The sequence below is a fragment of the Microplitis mediator genome, chromosome 4, assembly GCF_029852145.1.
Source record: "Microplitis mediator isolate UGA2020A chromosome 4, iyMicMedi2.1, whole genome shotgun sequence".
Taxonomy (NCBI): domain Eukaryota; kingdom Metazoa; phylum Arthropoda; class Insecta; order Hymenoptera; family Braconidae; genus Microplitis; species Microplitis mediator.
The window spans coordinates 5,513,434-5,540,446 of NC_079972.1; the positions used below are offsets into that span (position 1 = coordinate 5,513,434).

A 27,013-nucleotide genomic window follows, 5' to 3' on the forward strand; every position below is an offset into this window, starting at 1 on the left:
TAAACGTTGACTCTCATTATATAAGATTAAAAGAACGCCAGTGATGCCGGAAATATGTGAGCCGTTCCTCGTTAAAACTGACACAAATTTAAGAAGACAGGAGTTACTTTTATAATAGCGTTTCACGTCTATTGACATGTTTTTAAATTAAGTTATTTTGATATTATTTTAAATAATTCATACATAAAAAGTCATGTCTATTTTTTTAGAAAAAATTAATTTTTCCGAAATAAAAAACTCTTTTATTAAATTCATTCGTTGAAATGAAATTTCCACAGACATAATTTCGGTAAAATAACTTTTTTTTTTGCCAAAAGAAAATAAAATGATATCGAGTAAGGAAAAGTTGAATCTTGTTTTTAATTTCCGGTAGCCAATGAAATCATTTAGCGGATCGATATGTAATATTACAAATAAATTAAAATAATAATAATGAAAAGAGGGAAAAAAACAGTTTAATATCACATAAGTTGCTGTCAAGAGTCAATTTTCTTAATCCTGAGTTTACTACCGACTGCTAAAGAATTTTAAGGAAACAAAATTTTTCACGAAAAAGTCCACTAACTTTTAAATATTTAAAAAATTTTTTTTATCAATCTCTCATCCTCTACCATTCACGTCATCATTGTCTCTCGCTATCATACTATCTGCAGAGTTAACTCCTATCAGTAACTATATTTGAATCAACTACATCAACTCCACTCTCTGTATACTACTCTTGAACAATTCTACTACCACCACCATGACTACACACAACTAAACTCTACTACTCAGTACCAGCGGGTGGCCGCGTCTCTCGCATTTGAGTCTCACGCCACAAGTGTTCGTGGCGTGCTCGCGCGAAGGTGATTTTATTGTGTACTCTTATTATTTTTTTACACCCTCTACACGCGTTATTTACTGTAAACATATATATTTTAAATAATTTTTAATTTTTACAATTACATTTGTATTTTTTTTTTTTTTTTAATTTATTGTTGACACTTGAAAAAAAAATTATTACTGTTATTGTTGTCATTATTTATTCATTAACTAAATATTTAATAATAATTATTCTTAATTATACATTTTATTTGATTGTAATTAAAGTAAATAAAATAAATGAGGGTGCGTTTCTTTTAAGATGATGTTAAAAGAATTTAGGAAATCCCGTCACTTAAGATCTCGATTTCTCATTATATAGGTCCACAAGCCCATTTAACCCTTTTTCGGGTATATTTGTAAGGATGTCGGGGAAGATGATAGTGTATATAGATATATAGATATGGGAGAGAGGGCGGGAAATAAAGAGGGAAGAAGCGAGAGATAGATATAAAAAAATAAAGAGGGAAAACGACAAACTGAGTGAGAACGATGAGGGTGGGTTCTCCTAGTGTATAGTGACACGCGAATATGCAGGAAGAGTTAAATGAAGTGGAATTAAGAGATAACTTGGGATATTACGAAACTGATAATATTGTCAATCGTAAGGATTTTTTTATAAATAAATATAAATGTTTTTTGAAGTTGATTATTTTATAAATTTAAGAAAAGTTTGAATTTTTAAATATTTAAAATATTCAAATTTAAATTTATGAATAAAAAGCTATATAAAATTTTGTTGTAAATTATATTTTAAAAAATAATTTTTGAAAATTTATTCAAATTCTAATTAATAAAAAATAATTTTTTTAAAGCTCTGGAGTTTTAAATTAAATGGGTAAAAGTGCATTTTAGTGTAACCGGAAAAAGGTTCTTCAGCTTTTCCGAGTACCAATTTCCGTTACTATTTCATATATGCATATCAAATATCGACTGTTGATCGTGAATCGAGGTCGCTCAAACAATAGATTTGTTGAATTAAATTCCTCATATTTAAACAAAACTTCAATAACCCGTTGGAAAGATTTATTTGTTTTAATAACTTGAAATCCAAATCAATCTGGAAAGTTAAGCTTTCTATTAGTGAGATTTAGTAATCGTACTTCTGTGTAAATCTTGATTAAAAGCTCGAGTCTATACATTCTCAAACTCAATCTCTGCGACTCGTTTTAATTCATTTTATTTTATTTTTATAATTTCAACAAAATCCTAGATTTTTACTCGAGATAAAGTTTAAAACTGAGCCGTCAATTTAAGTCCACTAAAAAAAACTAGGATTTTTTAAAAGGAAATACTGTTGCGTGAAAACGCAACCTTAAAAGCTTTCATTTTAACCGGCAAAGTTATACAACTCGACAAAAAAAGCACAACAAAGAGATTTTTAGTCTCGCTAGCAAAAAAATGCTTTTTTTTTTTCAAACGTTTTTCACTATTTTTATGTTTGTTATTAAAATTCAGCATCAAAACTCTTGAATATGAATTATTAATTGTTTAGTATGCAGCTATGAATTACTTTTATTAACGTATTAATTTTTGAATCGATATGCAAAGTAGGTACAGATTTAAATTTGCATTCAACAAAATAAGAAATATTATAAATATTTTCACAGCCCAGTTAATAAATATAATAAATTTTCAACATTGAAATAGACAAGCTAGATTAATAATAAATAAAAAAAAAAATAAAAATAATTATAGTTGCGTATTTTTTAGCATAAACTCTTGGATTATTAATTCATATAAAGCTTTATTTGATTTCCGTAATTTCGTTCTGCATAAAAATTATACGGCAAAGTTAGTGAGTAAGTTTTGAGTGGGCATAAAAATTTTTAACGCAAGCACGAGCAATTATTTTAAAATTCTTTTTACGGTGATTCCTTTAGAATTTTTTTCGAGTATACTTTACTCAACTAATGCTTACGTAATATAAATAGTAATTAAAAAAAAAAAAAAAAATTTACTAATGATTCGCTTTTACGTAATTAATTATAAATAAATCGTTAGGGATAAAAAAAGAAACGTAATCTCATAAATTGATGAAAAATATATGAAATAAAAATAGTTAATGAATAAATAAAATACCTACACAGAAAAAAAGAGTTTTTACTTTCCCCAAGAAAATTTTGTTTTTTTCATTTCATAATGCAAAATATTTATTACGGCCAGAAATCGTTTTTTCTGTGTGTGTATAGGGGAGGGGGGGGGGGCAAATGGGGTACTTGAGGAAATACCAAGTTTTCGAGGGCTCAAATACGCTAAATCTTTTTTTTTTAATGATATTCAAAGTAAATAGAAAAAAATTTCAGTTGCCATTAAAACAAAAAAATTTTCATTTTCGCGGGCGAAATGGGATACCCCCTAAAAAAGGTGACAAAAAAAATTTCTGAATATTGTATAAATTTGATTAAATTTCATTTTTTAGTAAGCAATTTTCATAAAGAAAAATAACATTTTATATAATTATGGAATACAAAGAAAAAAACACTCGATTTTTGAAAAAGTTTAACAAGAAAAATATTCAAAATAATGTTCAATTATATTTGCAAAAGTGATTTTGGAATTTTTAAAAAACATTTAAAAAAAAAGTTTTTTTTGTAAAATTTGAGGGATACTCCGTTTTGCCCGCCCTACCCCGTTTGCCCCGCGCCCCCTACATATATAATGAGTGATTAAATTGAGTTATAAAAAAAAGGAAAATAATATTTAATTTTCATTGTTGGTGTTAATAAGGAGTATCAATAAAAATTAATACGTATAATAATCACAGTGTGTCGGCACTCAGATTGCTGTTAATTCGGGGCGAGTGATCGTAACAATGGTGACCAGTCTATAGCATATAGAAGCAGAAGTAGAAGCAATAGGAGCAATACCAGCAGTATTACCATAGGCGACTAATGGATGCACAGTAGTACCATCATCACCGAGTATTTGTGACATTATGATAGCCCGATACCGAGGCAGGAAGGGATTTTCGTAGGGGGATATAGCGACAGTGTATGTATCACCCATATCTAATTGTACCACCCAAGGTGGCATACATTTAAAGCCCCATCAGCACACATCCTCTCTTGCAACTGACCAGGATTTTGCCGCTTATTTTTTACACTTGCCGAGACTCAGATTCGCACAGTTTACAAACAGTGAAAGTTTATTAAAAGATAAATAACAATTATTATTATTATCAATATTATTATTTTTATCTGTTGATTGATAATTATCAGAAAATTATTGATAGATAAATTAAATTATACATTTGACAGCCGACGTTTAATTTTACGCGCATTATTTTTTTTCCTCGGCAACCGACAACGAGTCGGTCCACTTCGGGCCCCTTTGGGGAGCATTTGCCTCCTCTTGTAGTCACTCTACACTTCCGCCTCACCGGAAGCGAGGTCCATGTGAACGGGCAGAAGTGACCCCACCGACACCGAAACCGTAGCGTCCACACTACTGAAGATGGAAGCTTCTGAATTGTAAGTATTCATTTTTATTATCTAATAAATAACATAAATATCATTTTATTATTTTTTTTATTTTTATACAAGGGCATATAGTAATGATAATTGTAACTTCACGGTCTGTTATTGTAGATCACTGTCTTTATCTTTTGACATTTGGTCAATTGTCGGGTCACTGTAAGGTCTCAATTGTATTATTCTATGACCATCTTCTTCTTCTTCTTCTTCTTCATCAACTTTTCTTTACAAGCGTATAATTCATTTTTAAATAATTTAAAAATGCGCGGGAGATTGTTGACAAATATATATATTTACATTCTTTATACCGGATATTTAAATGTTTATATAAATAGACACATTAAATATGTAATTAATCATTTTTATAATATGTATAGATATATATAAAAAAATTATAATAACTTAAATATTAATTAATGCAATATATTCTCATAACGCATGACCTTATTGATAATAGAAGTGAATAATAAAAAATTAGTCGGCATTTAAAAAAAAACACTTTTTACTTTATATGGTAATGTTGGCTAGAATATTTTGGTTAATTGCATAAACGAAATAACAAATTAGTTTTTTATCATAATTTATTCTAAGTACTGAAAGTGTTGTAGGTGTTTTATTTATTTGAAGGCTTAAGGTATCAATAAATAAATATAAATTTGAATGAAAAACAATTCCTTACAAATAGAAAAAAAAATAATTAAATGGATTTAAAATTACAATGAAGACATTGAATATTTAATTTTTGAAGGCGTATTAAATCGAGCGCGTAAATTTAAACTGTAAATGTCCAAACAATTCAACTTTCTGTTTTATTTATGATTTACATTAAGATATACATCATGTTCACTTTATATTCTCTGTAACGTAATTGTTGCGTAAGGTTTTCAGCTAATGTTTGTTATTTATTTATGATATGTAATAAATAAGTTTAAGCTTTAATGAATTTATATTTTAAATGTTTGTTTTGTTTTTCTTATTAAAAGTTAATATATAATATCAAAAAGATACAATATATAAGTAAATATTGATAAACTGTAGTGTCAATATTATTTTACACGTTAAAACTTTTATTATGTATTAATAGTATATGTACGTCAACAGGTGACTTACAGAGATTCAAAGTATTTAATGTTCATCGCGGTTATTATGAAATTTATTTCTGACACGCAGTTAAAAACTTTAAGTATTCTATTTTATACGTGATAATTTATTATTTAGAATGTTTGAAAATAAAAACTAAACATGTAACATATTTTCGTTTGATTGATGGCTTTGCTTTTTATTTTTTTGTAATTTGAAATGTTTTTGTTTTTAAAGATAAAATATTATAAAAAAAAAATCATAAAAAGTGATGTGATATAAATATGTCATAAATTATGAGTGAATAGTTTTCTTTGACTATTTACAAATTAGTTTTATTTAATATTTTTTCTATCAACAAATTTGTAATGAATCGAGACATTAAGGGCATTTCCAGACAGTTTCCCTTATTTTTTTAAAATATGCAATGACTTTCGACTGTCATAACCGTATCAAAATTTTATCAATTATTTAAAAAAAAAAAAATTAAAGTATTAATTGAAAAAAGGACAACGTAGTTTCAATTTCGCTGAGGTATAGATTTTTAAAAAAATTACTTACAGTTGATATCAATTGGGAGTTAAACAAAATTTGGAAGATGAATTTCAGTAAAATCTTCATGTCAATTTTATAATTAGGATTTACAAATTTCGTAGGCTAAAATTTATTCAAAAAATTTTATTAAACTTCTTATTGATAACAATTGTAAGTAAATTTTTTTTAATTCTACATCTCAGTGAAATTGCAACTGCGTTATCCTTTTTTTCAATTAAGGTTTTAATTTTTTTTTAAATAATCAATAAAATTTAAATACGTTTATGACAGCCCAAAGTCATTGAAAATTTTTGAAAAGTGTAAGAAGGCGGCACTGTATGAGAATGCCCTTAATTATTTTTTGAAATAATTTTTTTTTAGTTAATTGAAAATTCTAAATTTGAATCATTTTTGGAAAAAATATAGTCAATGCAATTCTTAATTTTTTTCAAATTTTTTGAGCCTTCAGTTTCGAATCAGGAAGAGGGGGCTTATTTTTAAACATTTATTAGGTTTGTTGAATAATTAATGAATATTACAAAAATTTTATTAAAAATGCATAATCAGCTTTAATTTGAAATGTAATTTAAGTAGAAATTTTTTTATAGAAATATCGATTTTTCGGGATTTAGAGTTATTTCCTTTATTTTTTGTGCCAATTGTTGTAGTAAACGGTTGAACATTTCAGAAAATAACTTCTATAGAAATAAAAGACTCCGAGTGTTTTTGTGTTTTGTTACGCACTGAAAAAACATTCATATTTATATATTATATATCAAGTTAACACCCTACGTATAACATTAATATTTATTTTCAATATAAGATTATCTAGGATTTTGAGGAAATCTTTTCAAAGTCGTCCTTCAAACTCCGAACAAAGATTTACTATTCACCGAAGCTTATTCTTTGTGTTCGAACAAAAAGTATATAAAGGTCAATAAAAGATATATAAATAACTAGGCGCAGGGATTCCGACACATTCGTGTATCATGATCAAAATTGTCGTTTGTCCCAGATACCCATGGCCAAATGTTAATATTTTTCTTTTCTTCATCGTATCAAGTTTTGATTCATAACGCACCATTAAAATTACAATAAAAAGTCGTTATATAGATATGTATATCCCAAGTCTTTTTGAAACGTCATAATTAAAGTAATAAATAGTGTTAGATTGATCATCAGTAAATAACGATATTTTATTGTTAAATAACTAACTTTGTCAGAAAAATAACCGTAAGAAAGTTATATTATTGTGCAATTTGATTTCATTAATAAAGTTCAAATTATTATTTTTGGTTTCATTACGATTGAGTAGATGTACTTTTAATAACTTCTTGAAAGTGTAATTAATTTTAAAAAAATTCCTACCTAATTGAAATGAAAAGTTTGTCATTTTTTATATATTTAATTTCATTTAATTTTCAATAAAAAAAGTTCCAGAATTAATTTTATTAACTTACTTATAATTGAAACAGAAATTAATTGGAATGATAAAAGTTATAATTATTATTCATTTCAATGGAATAGGAGAATTAACTTTTCTTATTGATAAAGTGAACTATTATTATTATTATTGTTATTGTTGTTATTATTATTATTATTATTAACATTATTCATCTTGATGGTTTGTAACAAAAAGTTTATTTAAAAATAGCTTTCAATGGAACAAATATACGAAAAATAATCCGTGCATACAAAATCGCTGACTTATTGAGTTTTTTAGCATTTTTTAATCCCTATCTGACACTTTCATACGTATTATTATTATTATTATCATTTTCATTTCAGTCTATTCATGAGTTAAAGTTACGCGACTTTAAATATATAATAAATATATGTATATATATCACGAGTATAACAGCTGGTTAAAAGGAGCACTAACACGTGTAATAGTTAATACAACATATTAAAATGATAGATTCACTGTTCGCGTGTCGTCACATCCTGTTTATGTATGTGTATTATATATATATATATATATATATATATATATATACGTATTGCTCAGGATAAATTTATTATCGACGTGTTAGTTATATATTATGTGTATGTATGAATGCGGTTAAAGCGTTAGATATATCGCCCACGCATTTAATTTTCAATTATTAATACCACGGGTGCAGTAAAACGTTTTAATCTAGTCATTAAAAAATTATAACATTTAATTGCTTTTTATTTATCAAAATGATACTTCAATTATTTATTCATACGCTGATACTTTTAAAATTTATGAAATTTTTGAAATTTCGAATAATTTGCTATTTAGTCCTGAGTGAAAATAGTCAGTATTTATAATGATCGATTTATTTATTTATTTGTTTGTTCGATAATTTCAATATATAGGTATACATATACTTGTGTTGATATATATAGAATAAACAGTTATATTTTTGAGTATTTGATATGACATTTAAAAGTAGATGCATTAGTAAATATTTTCTATAATTAGAGAAAGTCATTTATTTTTAAACAGAGTCAATATTTTCTATTTAATAAATAAAATGTTTTTTTTGTATAAGTAATTTTGAATAGATTATCGAGTACAAAATATGTACATACAATCATTTTTGGAATAGATGAAAAGTTGTTTTTTTGAATAATTTATTTTTTCGATTGAGAAATTTTGTTAAATAAAAAACAAAATTATAAATAAAACATTAGTCATTAAGAGATAAAAACTTGTTTTTTGTTAAAATAAATGTCAATTTTGATCGATAGCCTCCAATAGTTACAAAACTTATTTAAATAACAAACATTTAAAATTAGAAAAATAGAATGCTCAGAAAATTTTTAATTATTATTCAAGGTAAGAGATCCAGTATCTGATCGATGAACTAATACCCGATCAATCATATATTTGTAATTCTATATTTACTTAATTTTTCTAAGTATGGATACACAAATATATGGAGTGATCGGGTACTGGGTCTTTTAGCTTATCTACAATGTCACACTTTCAAGTTGCCTTGGCGTATCTTATTTTTAGTAGAAATAAATTTTTTTCTTTATAATGGGTTTTAAAATAAAAACAATTTTTTTTTTACTACAACTATAAGTGCATGAAATTACGTTTTATGATTAATACACTGATAGAAGGATTTCTTAGTATTTAAGAAACCATTTCTTAAATATCATTTCTCTGTATTTAACAAATATTTCTTACTATTTAAGAAATGATTTTTTAATAGTTAAGAAATCATGCCTTAAGAAATGATTTCTTAAATACTAAGAAATCCTTCTATCAGTGTAGATTTTCATAATTTTATTTAAAATAAATAAACGTTAAATTCAAATTCAATTGATAGTTTAAAATAATTACGAAATATTTACTGAATAATATGTAATTAAAAAAATATTTTATCTTAAAGTGAAATGTAAAAATATAGTTTAAAATTAAAAAATAAATTAATCAATTTAAAGAGAGTAAAATCATATTTAAAATATCTTTATCTTAGTCAACAATTAAATCGACAGTCTAGCTCGAGTAGCCCAATTATTTAATTAAGATCCACCAGAATAGCCTTAATCAAATTCCAAGACATAATTTAATCAAACCTAAGGCATATCCACAAGCTGATTGCCTAGTTGCATTCGTTACCGAAAATTGACTTTAGTTAATCTCCTTGGGAATAAACCGCCGTATCTAATTACCGTCTACATCTTAATCTACATCATGGAACAAATATAGATGTAGATGTATGTGACCATAATACAATTGCATCTATTTGATTGTCACATAGCTGTTACCGATAATTAATTAGTAATCTATTTGTAGATCTCCTCTATCGGGAGCGGACGCTCAATCAAAACCCGCAGAAATCGAGAGGAGAACCTGCTACCGCGATTCACCAAACAAGAGGCCACTTAATAGACGTCAAAGGATTACGTCATGTTTAAGCCACAATGCATTGACTATTCTTACTATTTCTGGTGTTGTTGGTGGTATAGTGTTGGGTCTAACATTGAGACATGTACGCAGTGGTTGGACCGAACGTGAAATAATGTATGTCAACTACGTGGGTGAACTGTTTCTCAGAATGCTCAAGAGTTTGATTCTGCCGCTTATTATTTCAAGTTTGGTATCTGCTATCGGATCTTTAGATTTATCACTCAGTGGTAAAATCGGAGCACGTGCTATCACATATTACATGGTTACTACTGTTAGTGCTGTTATACTCGGTTAGTTTTATCTTTTGTATTCCATTAATCAATTTATAGTCTTTTGTTCATTCATATCCACTGTTCAAAATTTTGCCGATTTTTAAAGATAACTGTCATGGAAATTTAATAAAATGTATCAATTTTACATAAACATCGATTTTTTCACATAATTTTAAATTAAAGCAAAATCTTTATAGAAATACCATGAGACTATCTAAAAATATATGCTCTATGTGATTAATAAAGATATTGAGTTGGATTTCAATTAAAGAAGTTAAAAAAATACCGTACTTACTTATATATGAAAAAAAAAATAATTTTCAAATAACTATCAGCTTTAAAATTAATTGGCTTATGGTCAATGAAAAACAATTATTGATATGAAATAAAATAAAGGTACCGTAACGAAATATCTACAAGAAAAAATATCTACGGACAAAACGTCCATGGACAAAATTTAAACACTACGAAATGTCTGCAGACGAAGCTACCAACCGAAATAGTATCATGTGTGTAAAATAGGGATCAATTATCTATTAAAAAATACATATGTTATATTTCAATCAAAGATTTTAGTTTCCTTTTACCACTACTTAATAACACATCCACTCAAGTACGCTAAAAATAATCCAGTAATTAGCGAAATTAAATTTCAAAATTAATTTAAAATATGAGTATATTTTCTTTGATTTATCTAGTAAAGATAGATATTTCATCCATAGATATTTTGTCCACTGATATTTTGTCCCGTGGATATTTTCATGCGGCACCTAAAATAAAATACATTATGATTTTTATTTTCATGACATTTATAACTTGAAAGTTTAAAGTAATGTAAAAATAAGTTAATTTATTATGATATTTATCTTTTATTTTTTCCTGTTTGATTTGAATTCATTAATGACTTAAAGTAATTTGCTTTTAATTTAAAGGAATATTTGTAACCGCCTGTTATATACATGTTAATATTTATTATTTTTATTCAGGTATTATACTGGTTATAACAGTCCAACCAGGAAAGTATGGTAAAAGTGATAATTCATCACAAGATAATAGTGTGGGACCACGAAATGTTTCGACTGTTGATACGTTGATGGATTTGATCAGAAATATGTTCCCGCCAAATTTAGTTCAAGCTTGTATTTCTCAGTACCGCACTGTACTTACAAGACAATCTGATAATCCATCTAGTAATTAAATAATATATATTATTATTATTATTATTATCATTTATTCTTAAGAAGAAATGGTTTCTATATTTTATGACAATTATTCCTGTACACTTAAAAAAGTTTTCGGAGTAAACGCGGATTAAATACGTGGAGAGAAATTTACGGTAACAATTACAATATATTATGGAAATAGTTCCCTTATCGTATGGTAACAGGTCTTGTTGAAATATTGATTACAGAAATGACACTTATACAAATTATGGTAACCATTGCTATCTATATGGGTTTCATTCCTATATGATATTGGAACAGTTTTGATACAATTCCGGTAATAATTCCTATATCATTATAGTAATCGTTCCCACAGTAAATGCTAACTGTTACCATATACTATGATAAACATTACTATATATTATGGTAAAATTTACTATAATATTGTGGTAATTATTATTATTATTATTTATTAATCATGCCAAGGTACAGGCCATATGGCAATTTCATAATACAATTTCTATAAGTTTTACAGGTTCTATGCAAGTTTTAACTTAACTTTAGGTTACATTCTTAATTCTACTACATTATATAAATTCTTAATTCTAGAACTAACTTAAGATTTAGATTTAGATTAACTTAGATTCAACTTAAACTAACTAGAGGAGAGCACTTTTACAAGTTTGATCAAATGAAATTTACCTTATATCTAGATTTAATAAATAATCATGTATTCTATTTCTGAACACCTCAATACTACTGAATTGAATAATTTCTAGTGGTAGTTCTTGCCAAAGACGAATGTAATGGTTACCATAATACATGGGAACTATCGCCATACCATTTAGAAATTCCCCATAATTTATGGCATAAGTTATCATAAAATTGTGGTAATGGTTACCATAGCATGGTAACTATTACCATAACATTTAGAGACTCCCCGTATTATGAGAATCGTTATTATAATATTATGGTGGTGTTTATCACACTATTATAGTTATCATTACCGTGATATTATGAGAGCGGTTACCATGATGTATAAGGTTTATTACCATACACACCAAGGAACCGTTCCAATGTGGATATATGATTTATTACTGTGTGGCTGTGGGATGTATATCCCATAATTCCAAGCAATTATTATTATATCGTTATGGGTTGATATTTTATATACGTACTAGAAACGCTTACCATAATTTTCTCTCCGTGTACAGAGTAAATTACGAGAAGTGAAAATTATTAATGTTAACAAAAATCAATTTCTATTTTATTGAAATATTACAGAAATTGGTTTGATATTATTAAGCCATAAATAGATCATTTTTCCTAAAATTACATAGAAACCGTTCCTATAACTTTTTTCCGTAAAATAAAAATGTAAATTAAAAAATACATTTTTAACTTCTTAATTTAAATACTCTAATAAAATTGACATTCAAAATGAATTATTTTGTCATTTAAAAAAAAAAATGTATTTTTCTATCGCAAGAAATTTTTCTAAATATTCAATAAGATTTTAATGAATATATATTGCAAGAGCTATTCGATTGAATTTTAATGAAAAAATATTGAATGACAAAGTAGTTTTCAATATTCCCAATAAACTACTGATATTTTTTTAAATTCTCCACTACTATTTTTTAAAATATTCAAATTGTAGTTTCGTAATAGAAGTAAATTTAAAAAATATCTTATCAGCACTTAAGTTACCATATTTATTATTAATGAATAAATAAATAAAATTAGATGACATAACCACATGGAAAATATCAAGTGAGGATCCAACAGGAATGAATATATTAGGTCTGGTAGTATTTGCAACAGTTCTTGGCATAACTTTGGGTAAAATGGGATCAACTGGAAAACCGCTGCTGAACTTTTTTGAAGCACTGTCCTCAGCAATGATGATAATTACAAACTGGGTAATATGGTAAGTTGTTAATTAACACTTAAAAAAATTATATTTTATAAAAAAAAAAACTACAAGTAAATTTTTATTAATAAAACAAAACTTTTCAGGCTGTCTCCAGTCGGTGTTTTATTTCTCGTGTCATCAAAAGTATTGGAAATGAAATCATTCGATGTAATATTGGGTCAATTGGGAATGTACTTTTTAACAGTTCTAGTTGGCCTCATCATACATGGTTTCATTGTTCTCCCAACAATATTCTTTATAATAACAAGGAAAAACCCTGTAAGATACATTTCAAATATGGCGCAAGCTGTCGCTACGGCATTCGGTACCTCTTCGAGTTCAGCAACTTTACCAGTTGCTATCGGGTGTTTAGAAGATCGCAATGGTATTGACCCTCGAGTATCACGTTTCGTAATGCCTATCGGGGCTACTATTAATATGGATGGTACAGCATTGTATGAAGCTGTTGCAGCTATTTTTATTGCCCAAGTTCGCGAGATTTCATTAACTTTTGGACAACTTGTTGCTGTCAGGTAATTTTTTTTTTTTTTAACTTTAAATTTTTAAACAAGGATGTGCAAATAATTTGAACTTACGAATTATATGTGTATTGGATTAAATGCAAATTTTCAGATTATTCATCCGTTTTCGAATTTTTCACACAAAAAAAAAAAAAAACAGGAAAAATTAGAGTTTTTCGTAACGCGGAGCTTTGAATAGAAAACTCGAAGCATTTGACGAAATTTTGTAACAATTATAGTTTTGAATAATAATTTTAATGAGTATAATTCTCAGTCAGTTTTGCAGTTTATTATTTATTTTTAACTAAAATTTTAGTACGACCTCGGGTAAAAAATAATCGTTCGAAAAATGTTTCAAAAAAATTTGTAACCGAGAACTTTCAAATTTGACACGACTTTGAACTTTGAAAACATTAAAGAGTAAAGGAATTTTTAACTGAGTAATTTTTAGGAACATTTATCTGAATTTTTCAAATAAAAAATCGACTTGAAAATTTTGCTGGTTAGAACATAGAAAAAAAAGAGACTTTAAGACCAATTATAAACGTTTTTTTCACTTTTCATAAAAACTTTTAAAAACTGAGGTCTGAAGATTTAAAATTTTTCTACTTTTGAATTTTTTTAAAGTTCTAAAAATGATCAACTTAAAGTTTAGAATTGTCTCGAATTTCAAAGTTCAATGTCATCAACTTTTTTTACATAGGATTCTTAAATTCTTATTTTAATTTATAATTTTTATTGTTTTATTATTTTTTTTTGTATTCGTAAGCTTTCAAATTATTTGTAAATTATTGTAAAATTTTTCTATAAAAGAGAAATTTAATAATTTGAAAATCTATAAACAATTTGAAAGCTTACGAATAATTTAATTTAGTCAACTGATTACACTACAAGAAATCGGAAGTGAATGCGGAGTGATTACGGATTTTATTTCAATCCGCATTCGCTCCGATTTGAAGTTTTAATATTTAAATAAACTCCCCTTCGGAGTAAATTTCACTCCGACGGGATTAAATAAATAAACAGTCACCCCCTCCGCATACACTCCGGATTTAATCCGCATTCACTTCGCAAATTTTTTAGTGTATAATTTTATAGAATAAATAATAAAAAATTAATTTTATGAATTCCAGTATTACAGCAACTGCTGCAAGTATTGGTGCCGCTGGAATACCACAAGCAGGTTTAGTTACTATGGTAATGGTTCTAGATACTGTAGGACTTCCCGCAAAAGATGTTACTTTAATTATAGCAATTGATTGGCTACTGTAATTATAATTATTTAAATAATAATACTAATAAATATGTATAAATAACTAAATATTAAAGTTATAATTTTGAAAATTTTTAGGGATCGTTTTAGGACATCAGTGAATGTTATTGGTGATTCATTGGGCGCCGGAATAGTTAATCATTTAAGTAGAGATGAATTAGCAGCATTACCACACCATGTACAATCAAAAAATGGTACCGAGCATAACACAACGTCGATATGAACTGATTCGTGAAATAAACCATGACAATAAATATTGGCCAGGGTAAATGAGCGGCCATTTATGCAATTAAAACATAATTATGATAATAAATTATTACATAAATAATATTAATGTTAATTAATAATTATAGTAACAATAATCGAGGTATTAAAAACTTATTGTGTTATGTGACACGATTCAAATTTAATCACCGTCTAAGTGTTCTAGATGCCTGAGTGTTTCATTATATATTTTGTTCTTCATTATTATTTAGATACTTTTTATGATCATTGAGGTGATTGACTGATTTATTTAGACAATGTCTAATAAAACTTGTGAAAATGTTTATTCATTAGACAATTAACAACGAAGGAACTAAAAATTATTATATAATTTTATTATAAAGTTTTTTTTTCTTTTTTTTTTTTTTTTTTTTAATTATAATCAATCATTTAGATATTTAATTTTATTGCTAATATTTATGAGTATATCATGTTGTATTTAAAACTATGTATCATAGAAATTATTGATATATATTATTAGTGAAAGTATAAATTAAAAATAATTTTACGCTGGCGAACATATCGATTGAATCGAGAGTATACAAACAAAAAATAAAAACTATAAAAATTATAAATTATATATGTATACATTTAAATATTATAAACATATAGTTATATGTATGTATGAGAAGAAGTATTATCGATGTTCCAGTTTTAAATTACCGATACAATAAACTGAATTATTTATATATCGTTGCCAAATTCGAATACATACTCATATATAAATTATATACATTTATGAAAATAAATAAAATAAACAAATAAATATTTAATAGATTAAATGAAAATTTATGTTCGTAATGGTAACTGAACAATGTGTACAATTATTGTATTTGCGGATTACCGTAACAAATGAAAGTAAAATAAAAAATGTTAAATGAAATATATAATTTATGAGTTAATTAGTTTTTTTTTATTTGTATCAAAGAGGAGGGTCGAGAGAAATAGAATACTGCGGACAAATGGGATAACCAAAAATTGTTATAAACAGAATCTTTTTTTTTTTTTTTTTTTTTTTTTTTTTTTTTTTTTTTTCAAATTGTAATCTATAAGTTGTTCTAGTATTTTTAAGATATTAGAAATTCTGAGAATTTAATTCTTAAAACTGTTTAATTATTTTTTTTTTTTCAAGATTTTTTGTTAAGCTTTGAAATTAAAAATGGCAAATTTTATTTTTGTATTTTTTTAATCTCATTAGAAAATAAAATAACAATTTTTTTTGTAAAGTATTTAAATATTTTATATGGTTATCGTTAAATACAAGTGATAAAATCAAAATTTATTGTACTCAGGATTAGAAAAAATACATTCGCATAATAAATTTGATCTATTTTGGAAATAAACAAAAATTTAGTGATATTGGTTACTAATTTTAATAAAAATAATTTTCATTATTTCAAAATAAATGAAAAGTAATAATGACTTTTGGAAGGCAAAGTTTTTTTTTTTATTTTATTTAGAGATTTGCCCATTGTCGATAATCTAGAAAAATTAATCAAGAAAAATTTAAAAGTAATTATTTCCTTCCGTATCAAAAATAGCCGGCAATCAGATGAGAAAGGATGACACTTTTCTATCGACCATTATTTTTTTTTGACGTCTATCATATTTATAACTAAAAATAAATGAAAAAGTTATGCAATTCAAAAATTTAAATATTATCTTTCTTTTAATTTTTGAACTGATTATTTTGCTTCAGAATTAATTATATTTACATTTATTTTGTAAAGTATTTCCAAAATTTATTATATCTATCAAATTTGCATTTAATATAATAAAAAAAAAAAAAATTATTCAAATACATACATATGTATGTATAAAACGTTATTTCAAAATATCTTCGTAAGACAACATTTTATAAAAAAAATGAATGTGACCTTTTTTTTCAAGAATTGAATTTCCTACGAAATTGTTCCTATGATTTTTTCCTTTAATCTGCATATTTCATGAGATATTTAAAAAAAACGCGATTGTATTGAAAAATGAACTTTGGTCGTCCTGAGGCATGTGTTCTTTTTTTCCTTAAAAAAAAAAAACTAAATTCCCCGCGTATTTTTTCACTAAAAAGAAGCTTTTTATAGGACGTCTGAGAAAATTTAATTTTTAAATATATATATTTGAGTCGAAAATTTGAGTTTAATATTTGATTTTTACTCTAAATTTTGTCATTATTTATTTTTTTTTTTTTTTCAAAATCTAAAAATTATTGAATATTTTAATCATTTATTATAATTGCTAATAAAAAATATAAAAACCAATACTTAAAGATTATAAAAAATCTCCAATAGTCTTTAATAAATAATAAAAATGAATTAAAACAATAAATAATTAGTGAACTTGTATTTAAAAAAAATAATAGTCGTATCGGTGACGAAAGAAAGAATCGATAAAAATAGTATTGTTAATTATTGACGATCCAATGTTGTCAATAAAATAAGCGCAACGAGGTTTAGACCAGATACGAATTATTTCATCACGTGGCCCCGGTCGAAAATAGATATCCGCGTGTGTGTCAGCATAGTCACACACGATAGTCATCCTGATCGACCTGTCATTCTATGACCCATTGGTCATCAGTGACATTGTCAGACCAGTGTGAATAGTGACAAGTTAACAAATTTATATCTTGCATCACTCTTTTATTTTATCAACCAGTTCAATTTAATTTCATTAATAAATAAATAAATAACTTATAATTATATTAGCACAATTTAAATAAATAAATTTGATGATTGTGTTGTGAGTTATGATAACTAAATAGACTGGATAAATCGTGTGGCCTCGATGCATCACGAGTAATGAGAATAAATATAATTGCTGTTAATTCAGGTTCAATACCGCGTACTATTAGAAGGTGTCGAACTTATCGCAATCTTGTTGGTCAAGTTTTATTAAATTCTTCTACGACTACAGATCAAATTGACGATAGAATTGAAGAAGAAGAAGAAGAAGACATGGCGGAAGATACTTCAAGTCAATCCAATGGTTTGTCATTTTTTTAAATGAATTTAGTAAGTTGTTAATTTTTTTAAAATTAATTAATTGATAATTTTAATTTATTTTAAAGAATCTACGTCACAAAATATGATACAGAGAGAAAGAACTACTAATATGCTCTGGCGGAATAATTTACAAGAAGATTTAATTGACAAAGAAGAAGAAGAAGAAAGTGAAGAAGAAGAAGAAGTAGAAGATGACGCGGAAATTGAGGAAGCTAATTTACGATCACAAAATAACAATTCATTACTGGATACAAATCAATCAAATTCTTTCGGTAAATATTTATTTGGATAATTAATTTTAATATTAAAGCGCATAAATAAAATTCACAAAAATAATTTCAGATCCTCCGGAAATAAAAGTAACGATGGACGATAGTCTTTTGCAAATGGCACATGAGTATCGAGAAAATTTCGATGGATTTGCTGAAATAAATCAGTTTAATAGTATCGAAGAATTGCACGACTTTATAAAAAATACTTTGAAAATAACCGCGGATTTGAAAGATAAAAATTTTGATTCGAAAAATTTGAATAGTCAGGAAGTTTATTTAAATATTTTGTTAAATCAACGGCCGGAAGAACGTTTTAGAAAATTATTTGATACAAGTCGGGTAACGGTACGACGTTTGCTAGCGAGGAATGAAGATATTTTGAGAGAATTATTTGCGTCTGCGAGTTTGGATATTTTTCCTAGTCCTCTAGCTCCTACTGATGGAATGGACGAGGGGGTTGATGAAGACGTTGTTTGTCAAAATCCGCAGGATGACGAAGTTAATGAAAATATGAAACGATGGTACATGATTGAAATGATTGGCCTGTGGTTGAATATGATCACTGATATTACGAGTTACCGAGAAGCTATTAAGAAACGAGTGCTGATGAATAGTTGGGGTATTGAAAATGACCAATATGAGGGAATCGCTGTACCTTTGAAGTACAAATAATATTATCGATGTTTAATAAGATTATCAGGTTAACAATAAATATTTTAGTTAATTTTAAAACGCATATATTTAAATACACGCTGAAAAAAAAAAGTGGTAATACTTCCCGTCTTTACATTTTAATGATGCTCATTCTTTTATGTTAACTTTTCTTATCGGAGATGGTAAGCATGCTTATTCGAGATGATAATCATTACTATCTCAGGAAGCAAAATTAAAAAATTTTTCAGACAAAAGAAATATTACTATCTAGAGGATAACTATTACTGTCGGCAGTATTGATTATTACTTATTACTTTACGAGAAACGAATAGTTAACATAAAAGTATGATAGTGATTATCACATACAGATAGTAATCATTCTCTACTGCAAGATGGTAACAGTTGGCATTTTTTTTTCATCGTGTACTGACTATTTTATTTTCGATAATTACCATTACTATTTAATCCCTTAAAAAAAAATTACATAAACAAATTATGTACACAGTAAAAAACGGATCGTCAAAGTGTAAGAAAAAGCGTGTGTTAAAATTCTGAGTGTTGAATTTTTAACACTTTTGGGTGTCGATTTTACACACAGTATTTATTTTTTGTGAACTGTCGCAATCGATTGATTTTTTAACACAGAAAAATGTTATTTTATACGAAAGTAACACTTTTTATATGTTACTATTAAACCAACACACAAAATCTGTTGAAAATAATCTCGACCATCACAAAAGAATTCTTTGAAAATTTTTTACTTTCAACATATACGCGTGTAACTTTTTCAACACTCACGACATGTTAAAATAACATATAAATAAGTGTAAAACGTTTAGTTTACACACGATGAGTGTTGATTTTGACGAATCCTTTTTTACTGTGTACTGTGAAAATTATTTTTAACACGAAAATTAAAATGATTTTTTTTTGTTTATAATTTCAAATTTATGTGTTAAAAAATTATAAATATTTAAATTTTTGTGTAAAGATAAGAAAGCAGTGAGCAAGATGAAGACTTGAAGAAAAAAATTACATTTTCTGTCTGTATACGCTAAATCTTCTGCTTTTTGCTTATATGTGTAGAAAAACCCGTATGAAAAAGCAATATATGAGCTTCAGTATAATTCAAAATATATGATAAATTATACAGAATTATAAGAAGTCATATATGGAGCCATATACAACATTTTGCCGAAATGTTATATGATTTTATAATTTGCAACATATATATCGGTAATATATTTTTTTACATGCTAACTTATAAGTATTGCTTATAACATTTTATACTATACTTTAAGTTATATGATAAGATATATGATTTAATTATATGACTGACATATAATATTTATACATGTAAATATATAATTATATAAATTTATGTTCACATATATTTGTATAAATGTATGTAAATATATATTAATATAGATATATGTTTACATATATTTGCACAAATACATGTAAACATATATGTATTTAAATATATTATAGATTTATATAATTAATATATAATGTAAGCTATGATATTTTTAGTATTTTTATGTAGTTACATGGTAGCTACAACTATTCATTTTTTTTTTTTACTATCGTGATGTAGTGTATTTGTTTTTACTTTATCGTATTGTTATTATAAATGAAATAATATTAAATGAGATACATGTATTATAATTTATGTATAATAATATCGAAATTATTATTATATTGAAATTATAAGTTTATATATAAAACGAGAATATAATTTGAGATGTAATAACATATGTATACATGTGTATATATACAATTTTATAAATTACATGGATTATAATAATATTAAATTTATAAATTAATTTATAAGATGAAACATATATTTTACGTTATAAATTAACATATAAAACGGACATATAATTTTTGATACAATATCACATGTATATAATCACACATATTATATATGATAAATCATATATTAATCAATGTTAATAATTTTGCCGCCATATATGTTCAGTTATTTACCATATATTTTTTTTATATATTATCGACAGTATATGGTTTTTTCATACGGGGCACGACAGATTTTCAATACAGTGCAAATTTTTTATTTTTTTTCATTTTGAACAAAATAGGATACATTTAAGAAAAAAAAAAAAAATTTATTAATGTTCTAAAAAAATTTAATAAATATGGTTATTTGAGAGTGATAGCGTCAAAAACCAATTATTGAAAAAATTAAAAACAATAAAATTTAACAAAAGTTATTTTGAAACATTCCAAATTGCTTAAAAATAATTCTAATCACAAAAAATCATGATTTAAAACTATGTAAGTTGATAAGAATTTTTTTCTAAAATTTTGGACCCGTTTCAATCGACCCCCGTTACTTATTTTCTATTAACATCATATGACTATAAAATATATTGCATATTTATTCTTTTCTCATATCACGTTTCTAAACATAACGGAATAGTAATAATATGTGTATTGATCGCCATATAATTTTTTATATGTTTTAAGCGGTGTAAAACTGTGGTAATAGGAAAAATACAAGTGATTATTTTGCTATGCAACATTCCGTAATATTACCCTTGACAGATAAGGTAAAAATTAAAAATAAACGGTTGGTATCTAGGATACTGTAAAGTGGAAATTTCAAAACAATACAATTTATGATTAACAAATATGACGTGTCTTTTTTCACGAATGCAGTGAAGTATGACTTGTCACACGGTCAGTAACAATTATTACATCGAATGAAAATGATGCGTTTAGTGCTGATCATTTTCAGAGTATTCCTATTAATGTCTTGAGATGTAGACACTACATTTACAATAGTTAGACCGATAATATTTATCATTCTCTAATCGATCAATATCAAATTCGATTGGTTTTAATGTCAATAAAAATCTAATAAAAATGGAGTGGATTAAAAAATTTATTTGGTGTATAATGATAATAACTGCGTGCAGTGAAAACCGAATATTTGATAAATTCGATTCGGGGAATTCATCAATTTCGTGGAACAAAATGGTAATTATTAAATATTTTTTCATAAAACAATATATTTGAGAGAAAATCAGTGCGATACGGCATTTTAAAAGTAAAAAAAAAACAAAAGTTTATAAAATAAGACCATTGTTATAATTAACTTAATTAGTGTAATAATAATTAATGTAAACTAAACATAATTTGATTTGTTAATTCAAAGACATTAGGTAGATGTTTTTTTAACGTTCAATTTTAAGCAAAAATTAGTAAAATGAAAAAAAAAAAAAAAAAGAATTCACTATTTTTTTTCAATTGACTTATGATTAATTAAGATAATTTAAAAAATTTATTTTATATGTTAATAGGGGGGATTGTTAAAATTATGTTTTTCTGATCGTACAAATCCTATCGTCATTACTAATAACTTGATTGATATAATTTATCGAAGTTCACGAGACATTAATCACCCAAACGTTAACATAATTGACAACAATTATAAAGCAAAAGATATACAGATATTCAATCCTGCTTACCCCACGTATATCCTGTCTGCCCAATCTACTGATGAACTTGGTGCTCTTTTGGACGCATTGAAGTCATCACCAACGTGGAGTGTTACTTCAGTTTTCGTTATTATTGGAATCACTGAAAATTCTTGTGGAGGCGCATCAAAAACGCTGCAAGTACTCTGGAAACTCGACTTGGTTTCGTCTTATTTTGTTTGCTATGAGTCTGCTAAAGATGAAATTATGATGCTGTACACTTACAACCCATTCACGAACCAAGCTCCTGAACCATGGGTAGAAGTGAAAACTTTTGACAAACCTGACAGCCGATGGAGTCTTTACAAACAACCCTACTTAAATGGTATTTTCAAAACTGATTATTTATTACTAATAAATTATTATTAGTTTAAGAAAAAAGTAATTTTAGTGAAATACGTAAAATGCCATTAATATGTCTTATTTTCTTTCAGATAAAAATATATGTCGCAATCTGACTTTTGATAAGACTAAATTTCTTAATGGCTACACCGTAAAAGCTGCGACAGGTTCGCGCTTAAAATCAAACGTCACCCAAACCAAGACGCATAATATCAGTGAGTTAAAGAATGGTTTATTATTAAATTTTAGCTGTGATTTTTTTGGAAATCTTTTTTTACATTTAAATGTTACACCGGATATTAGCATTATAAGCAAACTAAATTCGACAAATGTAACATTAATAGATTTAGAAAAACTCGTAATAAATTCGACACATGATTTAATTCTAGTTATAGTACCACTAAAATACCAAAATTCACTGCTCGATAGTATGAATTTACACTATCAAAATGGCTTCATGATTATGACACAACGTAACAAACTTAAATTATCGGGTGAAATCTTTCATAATTCGTTAAATTTTGATTTAATTGCTGTGTCAGTACTCATTTTATTTATAACATTTGTGATAATAATTTGCAATAACGGTAACGATTATGGTAATGGATTCTTGGATATTGTTCGACTATCATTAAGTGCTGGAATAGCAGCACCATTACATAAATTATCGATGCGTATCATTTTTCTGACGACAACGCTACTTGTATTTATTATAACTCCCGCTTTTCAAGGGCACATAACATCAATGTCTGCTAAACCAGAATACCGCTACCCCCAAAATCTTAAAGACTTACATGATTTTAAATTCCACGTGTACTATCGCCATACAATTAAAAATTATATTACTGAGCAGCAATTATGGCAAGGTTCTGATAAAAATTATTTACATGAGCATAACGAATTTCTTTACACTTGTCATGAACAAGTTTTGAATGATAGTTCTAACGCATGTATTGGTTACGTAGGTGTTGTCTTACCCGCGGCTAAAAAGTATAACTTGTATTTAGCACAGGAAATGATGTTTAATGTATACGGTTCTTATTTGATGCGTAAAGAGTGGGTGTTGAAAAATAGAATTGATCAATTAGCGCTCAAATTTTCCGAACACGGCCTTTTCGATTTTTGGAATAAACGTGAATTCACTTATTCCCTTAAAAAAATGAAAGCTATAGAAGCACGACAAAGATTATTCGAGGAGTATGATCGAATCGAATTTGAAAGTTTAATATTTGTTTATATTCTTATGGCTCTGAGTTTAATTTTTTGGGTGTTGATTTTTGTGGCTGAAATACTTATAGCAAAACGTAAATTATTACAACACCGAAAAAAAATAATTGAAACGTTAGAAAGAAAAATTGTTTTTGTTGGAAATCGGATGGTTTTACTAAAATAATTGGTGTAGTAATTTTCATATACGTTTGATTAAGTGCACATTTAGATGTAAAATAAGCAATGCTTTATTAAAATCCAGAGTGATTACGTGATTAGAAGTTATAATAATAATAATACATATTCACGAAAATCAACAGAACTGTTCCAATAAATTATGAGAATAATTCACATAATATGTAGAAATTATTGGTATGAATTATGGGTAATTTTAATACCAGGATAATTTTTTTTTCATAATGTAGGAGTATTTTCTATACCCACGTGGGAATGGTTTTCATAAGTCAGTAGAATCGATCCGTTGTTTTTTTTTTCCGTGTGTAGTTACTATAGTATACTCTGTTATTTTTATCACTGACATTAAATTTTATTTTTCTAACTTAACTTGAATATTCAAGACATATGAGTCAAGTTTACTTAACATTTGATTTTACTATAAAATTGTTATTTAAATATGTACAAGTTTCTCAATAAAATAAAGGATTGTGTGAAAAATAGCATATTTTCAAAAATCTTTAAATACTCCTAATTATTTTATGAATAATTGAAATACTAAAAATTTCAAACGTCATGGGTTAATTTATTTTTTGCAATAACTATTTTTCATCGTCTGATCAAAACTCATACAAACAGTGCAGTGTAGCATGAAACTGGAAAATATTTATAATAACCTGAAAAATAAGCAAAATTTGTAACATTGGTACAAACTTTGGGCTTAGTAAGTCTTGTATATTAACAAATTAACAACTAATCAAAAACTCTTAAAACCAGTACACATGAAAATTTGATGATGAATATCTTTTGAACGCTTAATTTAATCGCCAAAACATAAGACACCATTTTTATAGAGCAGTTAAATTCCTACAAACATTGGTGTTGCGCATTTTATAATAGTCATTTATTGTCGAGTTATAAAATTCATAAACAAAAATAAAATTTGTCTCAAAATGATCAAACTTAAATCTTCAATATCATTCGAATGGTGAGTGTTACGGAAAAAATATGTGATACCATTTTTGTAGAGCATTCAATTTCTCACAAAATTTTTTTGTACAATCAATTAATAATGAGGTATGAATTTTTTTCTATTGAGCTGAGAAAAAAAAATAAAAAACTGCGATCCGGAGGATCTTCCTATTAAAATTAAGAGCTCATATATGGTGGGAATTTTTTTAAGGTGTCTAGCAATCTATTTTTGCGTAGCATTTGTAAAAAAAAAAATAGTTGATTTTTTTTACCCACCCTAATATATATATTAGGGGGGCGCAAAAAAACCGACTATTTTTTTTTTCGATGTCGCATGCAAATTTGTTGGTTTACGATGTTTTAAGAAGCCTCTCCAAAAATCAGCTCGATAAAAATTTTTCAAGAGGTCACTCACGAATTTTGAAAACATCAAAAATGATCGAAATTCGATTTTTTTATTTCAAATTTTTTTCTTTTTCGTGGCGGTAATAATTTATATTTGTGAGATCATAACTACGCTGAAAATTTAAATATTTAAACCTCGCTCAAGAATTTTGAATGTTTCCGAGTGCTGTCTTTTGGACGTTTCCGAGCGACCCTTAAATATTAATAATAAAGCTTTTCGATTGTTTCACTATCAATTTGCATGACAATGAATGAAAATATAACCCGAGAAATATAAATAATAAGTTATTTACATACTTTTTAATTTTTTTATTCAATTTGTCGGTTTTTTCGCTGATTCAAAACTTACCAAATTTTATTGTTTAAGACTGTCCTGTATATTTTTGGTTATGCAAAAGTTATGTTTTACTGAAATGACAATAATTGAGTTATAAAAAAATACAAAAACTAATTCAAACTATTAGTTACATATTATCAGTTAATATTCAAAATTCTTGAGCGCCGTTTGAATATTCAAATTTTGGGCTGAAATTTTCAGGATAGTCATGATTTTGCAAATATAAACTATTGCTGCCACGAGAAAAAAAAATCCGAATTTCGATCATTTATGATATTTTCAAAATTCGTGAGCGAATTGCAAATTTTTGACCGAGGTGATTTTCGGAAAAGCTTCTTAAAACATCGTAAACCAACAAATTTTCATGCGAGATCGAAAAAAAAAAGTAGTCGGTTTTTTTGCGCCACCCTAATATATATATATATATATATATATATATATATATATATATATATATATATAAATTATAACAAATTTTGTGTATTGATTCGACAGTAACATATAAAAAGTATTATTTTCGTATAAAATTACATTTTTGTGTGATGGAAAGTTAATCAATTGCGACAGTTCAAACAATAAAAATACTGTGTGTTAAATTGACAACCAAAAGTGTTAATAATTCAACGCTCAGAAATTTAACACACGCTTATTTTACACTTTGACGATTCGTTTTTTTCTTTGTTTTATGTGATTTATGGGGATGGATCCCATATCAATGTAAAAACCATTATAAACTATAGGAAGTATTACCCGAATTGTAAGGAATTTTTCTATAATAAACGAGAGCCATTTCTATAATACACAGGCACCGCTCCCATAATATTATGTGCATAGTCTTCATAGCTATAGAAATGTTCTCCATAATGTATTGAAATGGTTCCTATACACACACGGAAAT

The 27,013-nt window shown here is 26.4% G+C and overlaps 3 protein-coding genes across 9 annotated transcripts; all 3 read left to right on the forward strand.

Annotated features, from left to right (window-relative positions):
* The first annotated feature begins 778 nt into the window (after positions 1-778).
* LOC130667105 (excitatory amino acid transporter 1-like) lies at positions 779-16,129 on the forward strand. 7 transcript variants are annotated; one of them, XM_057468558.1, is made up of 8 exons: positions 779-845; positions 3,629-4,334; positions 9,727-10,130; positions 11,099-11,302; positions 13,022-13,205; positions 13,295-13,723; positions 14,845-14,979; positions 15,063-16,129. In XM_057468558.1, exons 2-8 carry the CDS (start codon positions 4,318-4,320, stop codon positions 15,205-15,207), a joined length of 1,518 nt encoding a protein of 505 aa, XP_057324541.1. In that variant the 5' UTR covers positions 779-845; positions 3,629-4,317; the 3' UTR covers positions 15,208-16,129. The 7 variants fall into 7 exon arrangements, with proteins under 7 accessions (XP_057324541.1, XP_057324537.1, XP_057324538.1 ...); XM_057468554.1 differs by having other exon boundaries at positions 787-902; positions 3,592-4,334; XM_057468555.1 differs by having other exon boundaries at positions 804-845; positions 3,592-4,334.
* A 1,666-nt stretch (positions 16,130-17,795) lies between these two features.
* On the forward strand, positions 17,796-19,256 carry LOC130666851 (rho GTPase-activating protein gacV-like). The gene is made up of 3 exons (XM_057468170.1): positions 17,796-18,233; positions 18,316-18,522; positions 18,593-19,256. The coding sequence occupies exons 1-3, from the start codon at positions 18,047-18,049 to the stop codon at positions 19,192-19,194; spliced, it is 996 nt and encodes a 331-aa protein (XP_057324153.1). The 5' UTR covers positions 17,796-18,046; the 3' UTR covers positions 19,195-19,256.
* A 1,705-nt stretch (positions 19,257-20,961) lies between these two features.
* Positions 20,962-26,518, forward strand: LOC130666327 (uncharacterized). The gene is made up of 3 exons (XM_057467196.1): positions 20,962-22,176; positions 22,500-23,001; positions 23,111-26,518. The coding sequence occupies exons 1-3, from the start codon at positions 22,063-22,065 to the stop codon at positions 24,409-24,411; spliced, it is 1,917 nt and encodes a 638-aa protein (XP_057323179.1). The 5' UTR covers positions 20,962-22,062; the 3' UTR covers positions 24,412-26,518.
* The last annotated feature ends 495 nt before the right edge of the window (positions 26,519-27,013 follow it).

What these genes read in the sequence shown, in the direction of transcription:
- LOC130667105 (XM_057468558.1), top strand. An exon ending in ATTACAAACTGGGTAATATG is followed by an intron (nt 13,206 to 13,294) that starts GTAAGTTGTTAA and finishes AAAACTTTTCAG; the next exon opens with GCTGTCTCCAGTCGGTGTTT. An exon ending in GGACAACTTGTTGCTGTCAG is followed by an intron (nt 13,724 to 14,844) that starts GTAATTTTTTTT and finishes TATGAATTCCAG; the next exon opens with TATTACAGCAACTGCTGCAA.
- LOC130666851 (XM_057468170.1), top strand. Translation starts at nt 18,047, where the DNA reads ATGAGAATAAATATAATTGCTGTTAATTCAGGTTCAATACCGCGTACT. An exon ending in TACTTCAAGTCAATCCAATG is followed by an intron (nt 18,234 to 18,315) that starts GTTTGTCATTTT and finishes TTTATTTTAAAG; the next exon opens with AATCTACGTCACAAAATATG. An exon ending in AAATCAATCAAATTCTTTCG is followed by an intron (nt 18,523 to 18,592) that starts GTAAATATTTAT and finishes AAATAATTTCAG; the next exon opens with ATCCTCCGGAAATAAAAGTA.
- LOC130666327 (XM_057467196.1), top strand. Translation starts at nt 22,063, where the DNA reads ATGGAGTGGATTAAAAAATTTATTTGGTGTATAATGATAATAACTGCG. An exon ending in CAATTTCGTGGAACAAAATG is followed by an intron (nt 22,177 to 22,499) that starts GTAATTATTAAA and finishes ATATGTTAATAG; the next exon opens with GGGGGATTGTTAAAATTATG. An exon ending in CAAACAACCCTACTTAAATG is followed by an intron (nt 23,002 to 23,110) that starts GTATTTTCAAAA and finishes ATTTTCTTTCAG; the next exon opens with ATAAAAATATATGTCGCAAT.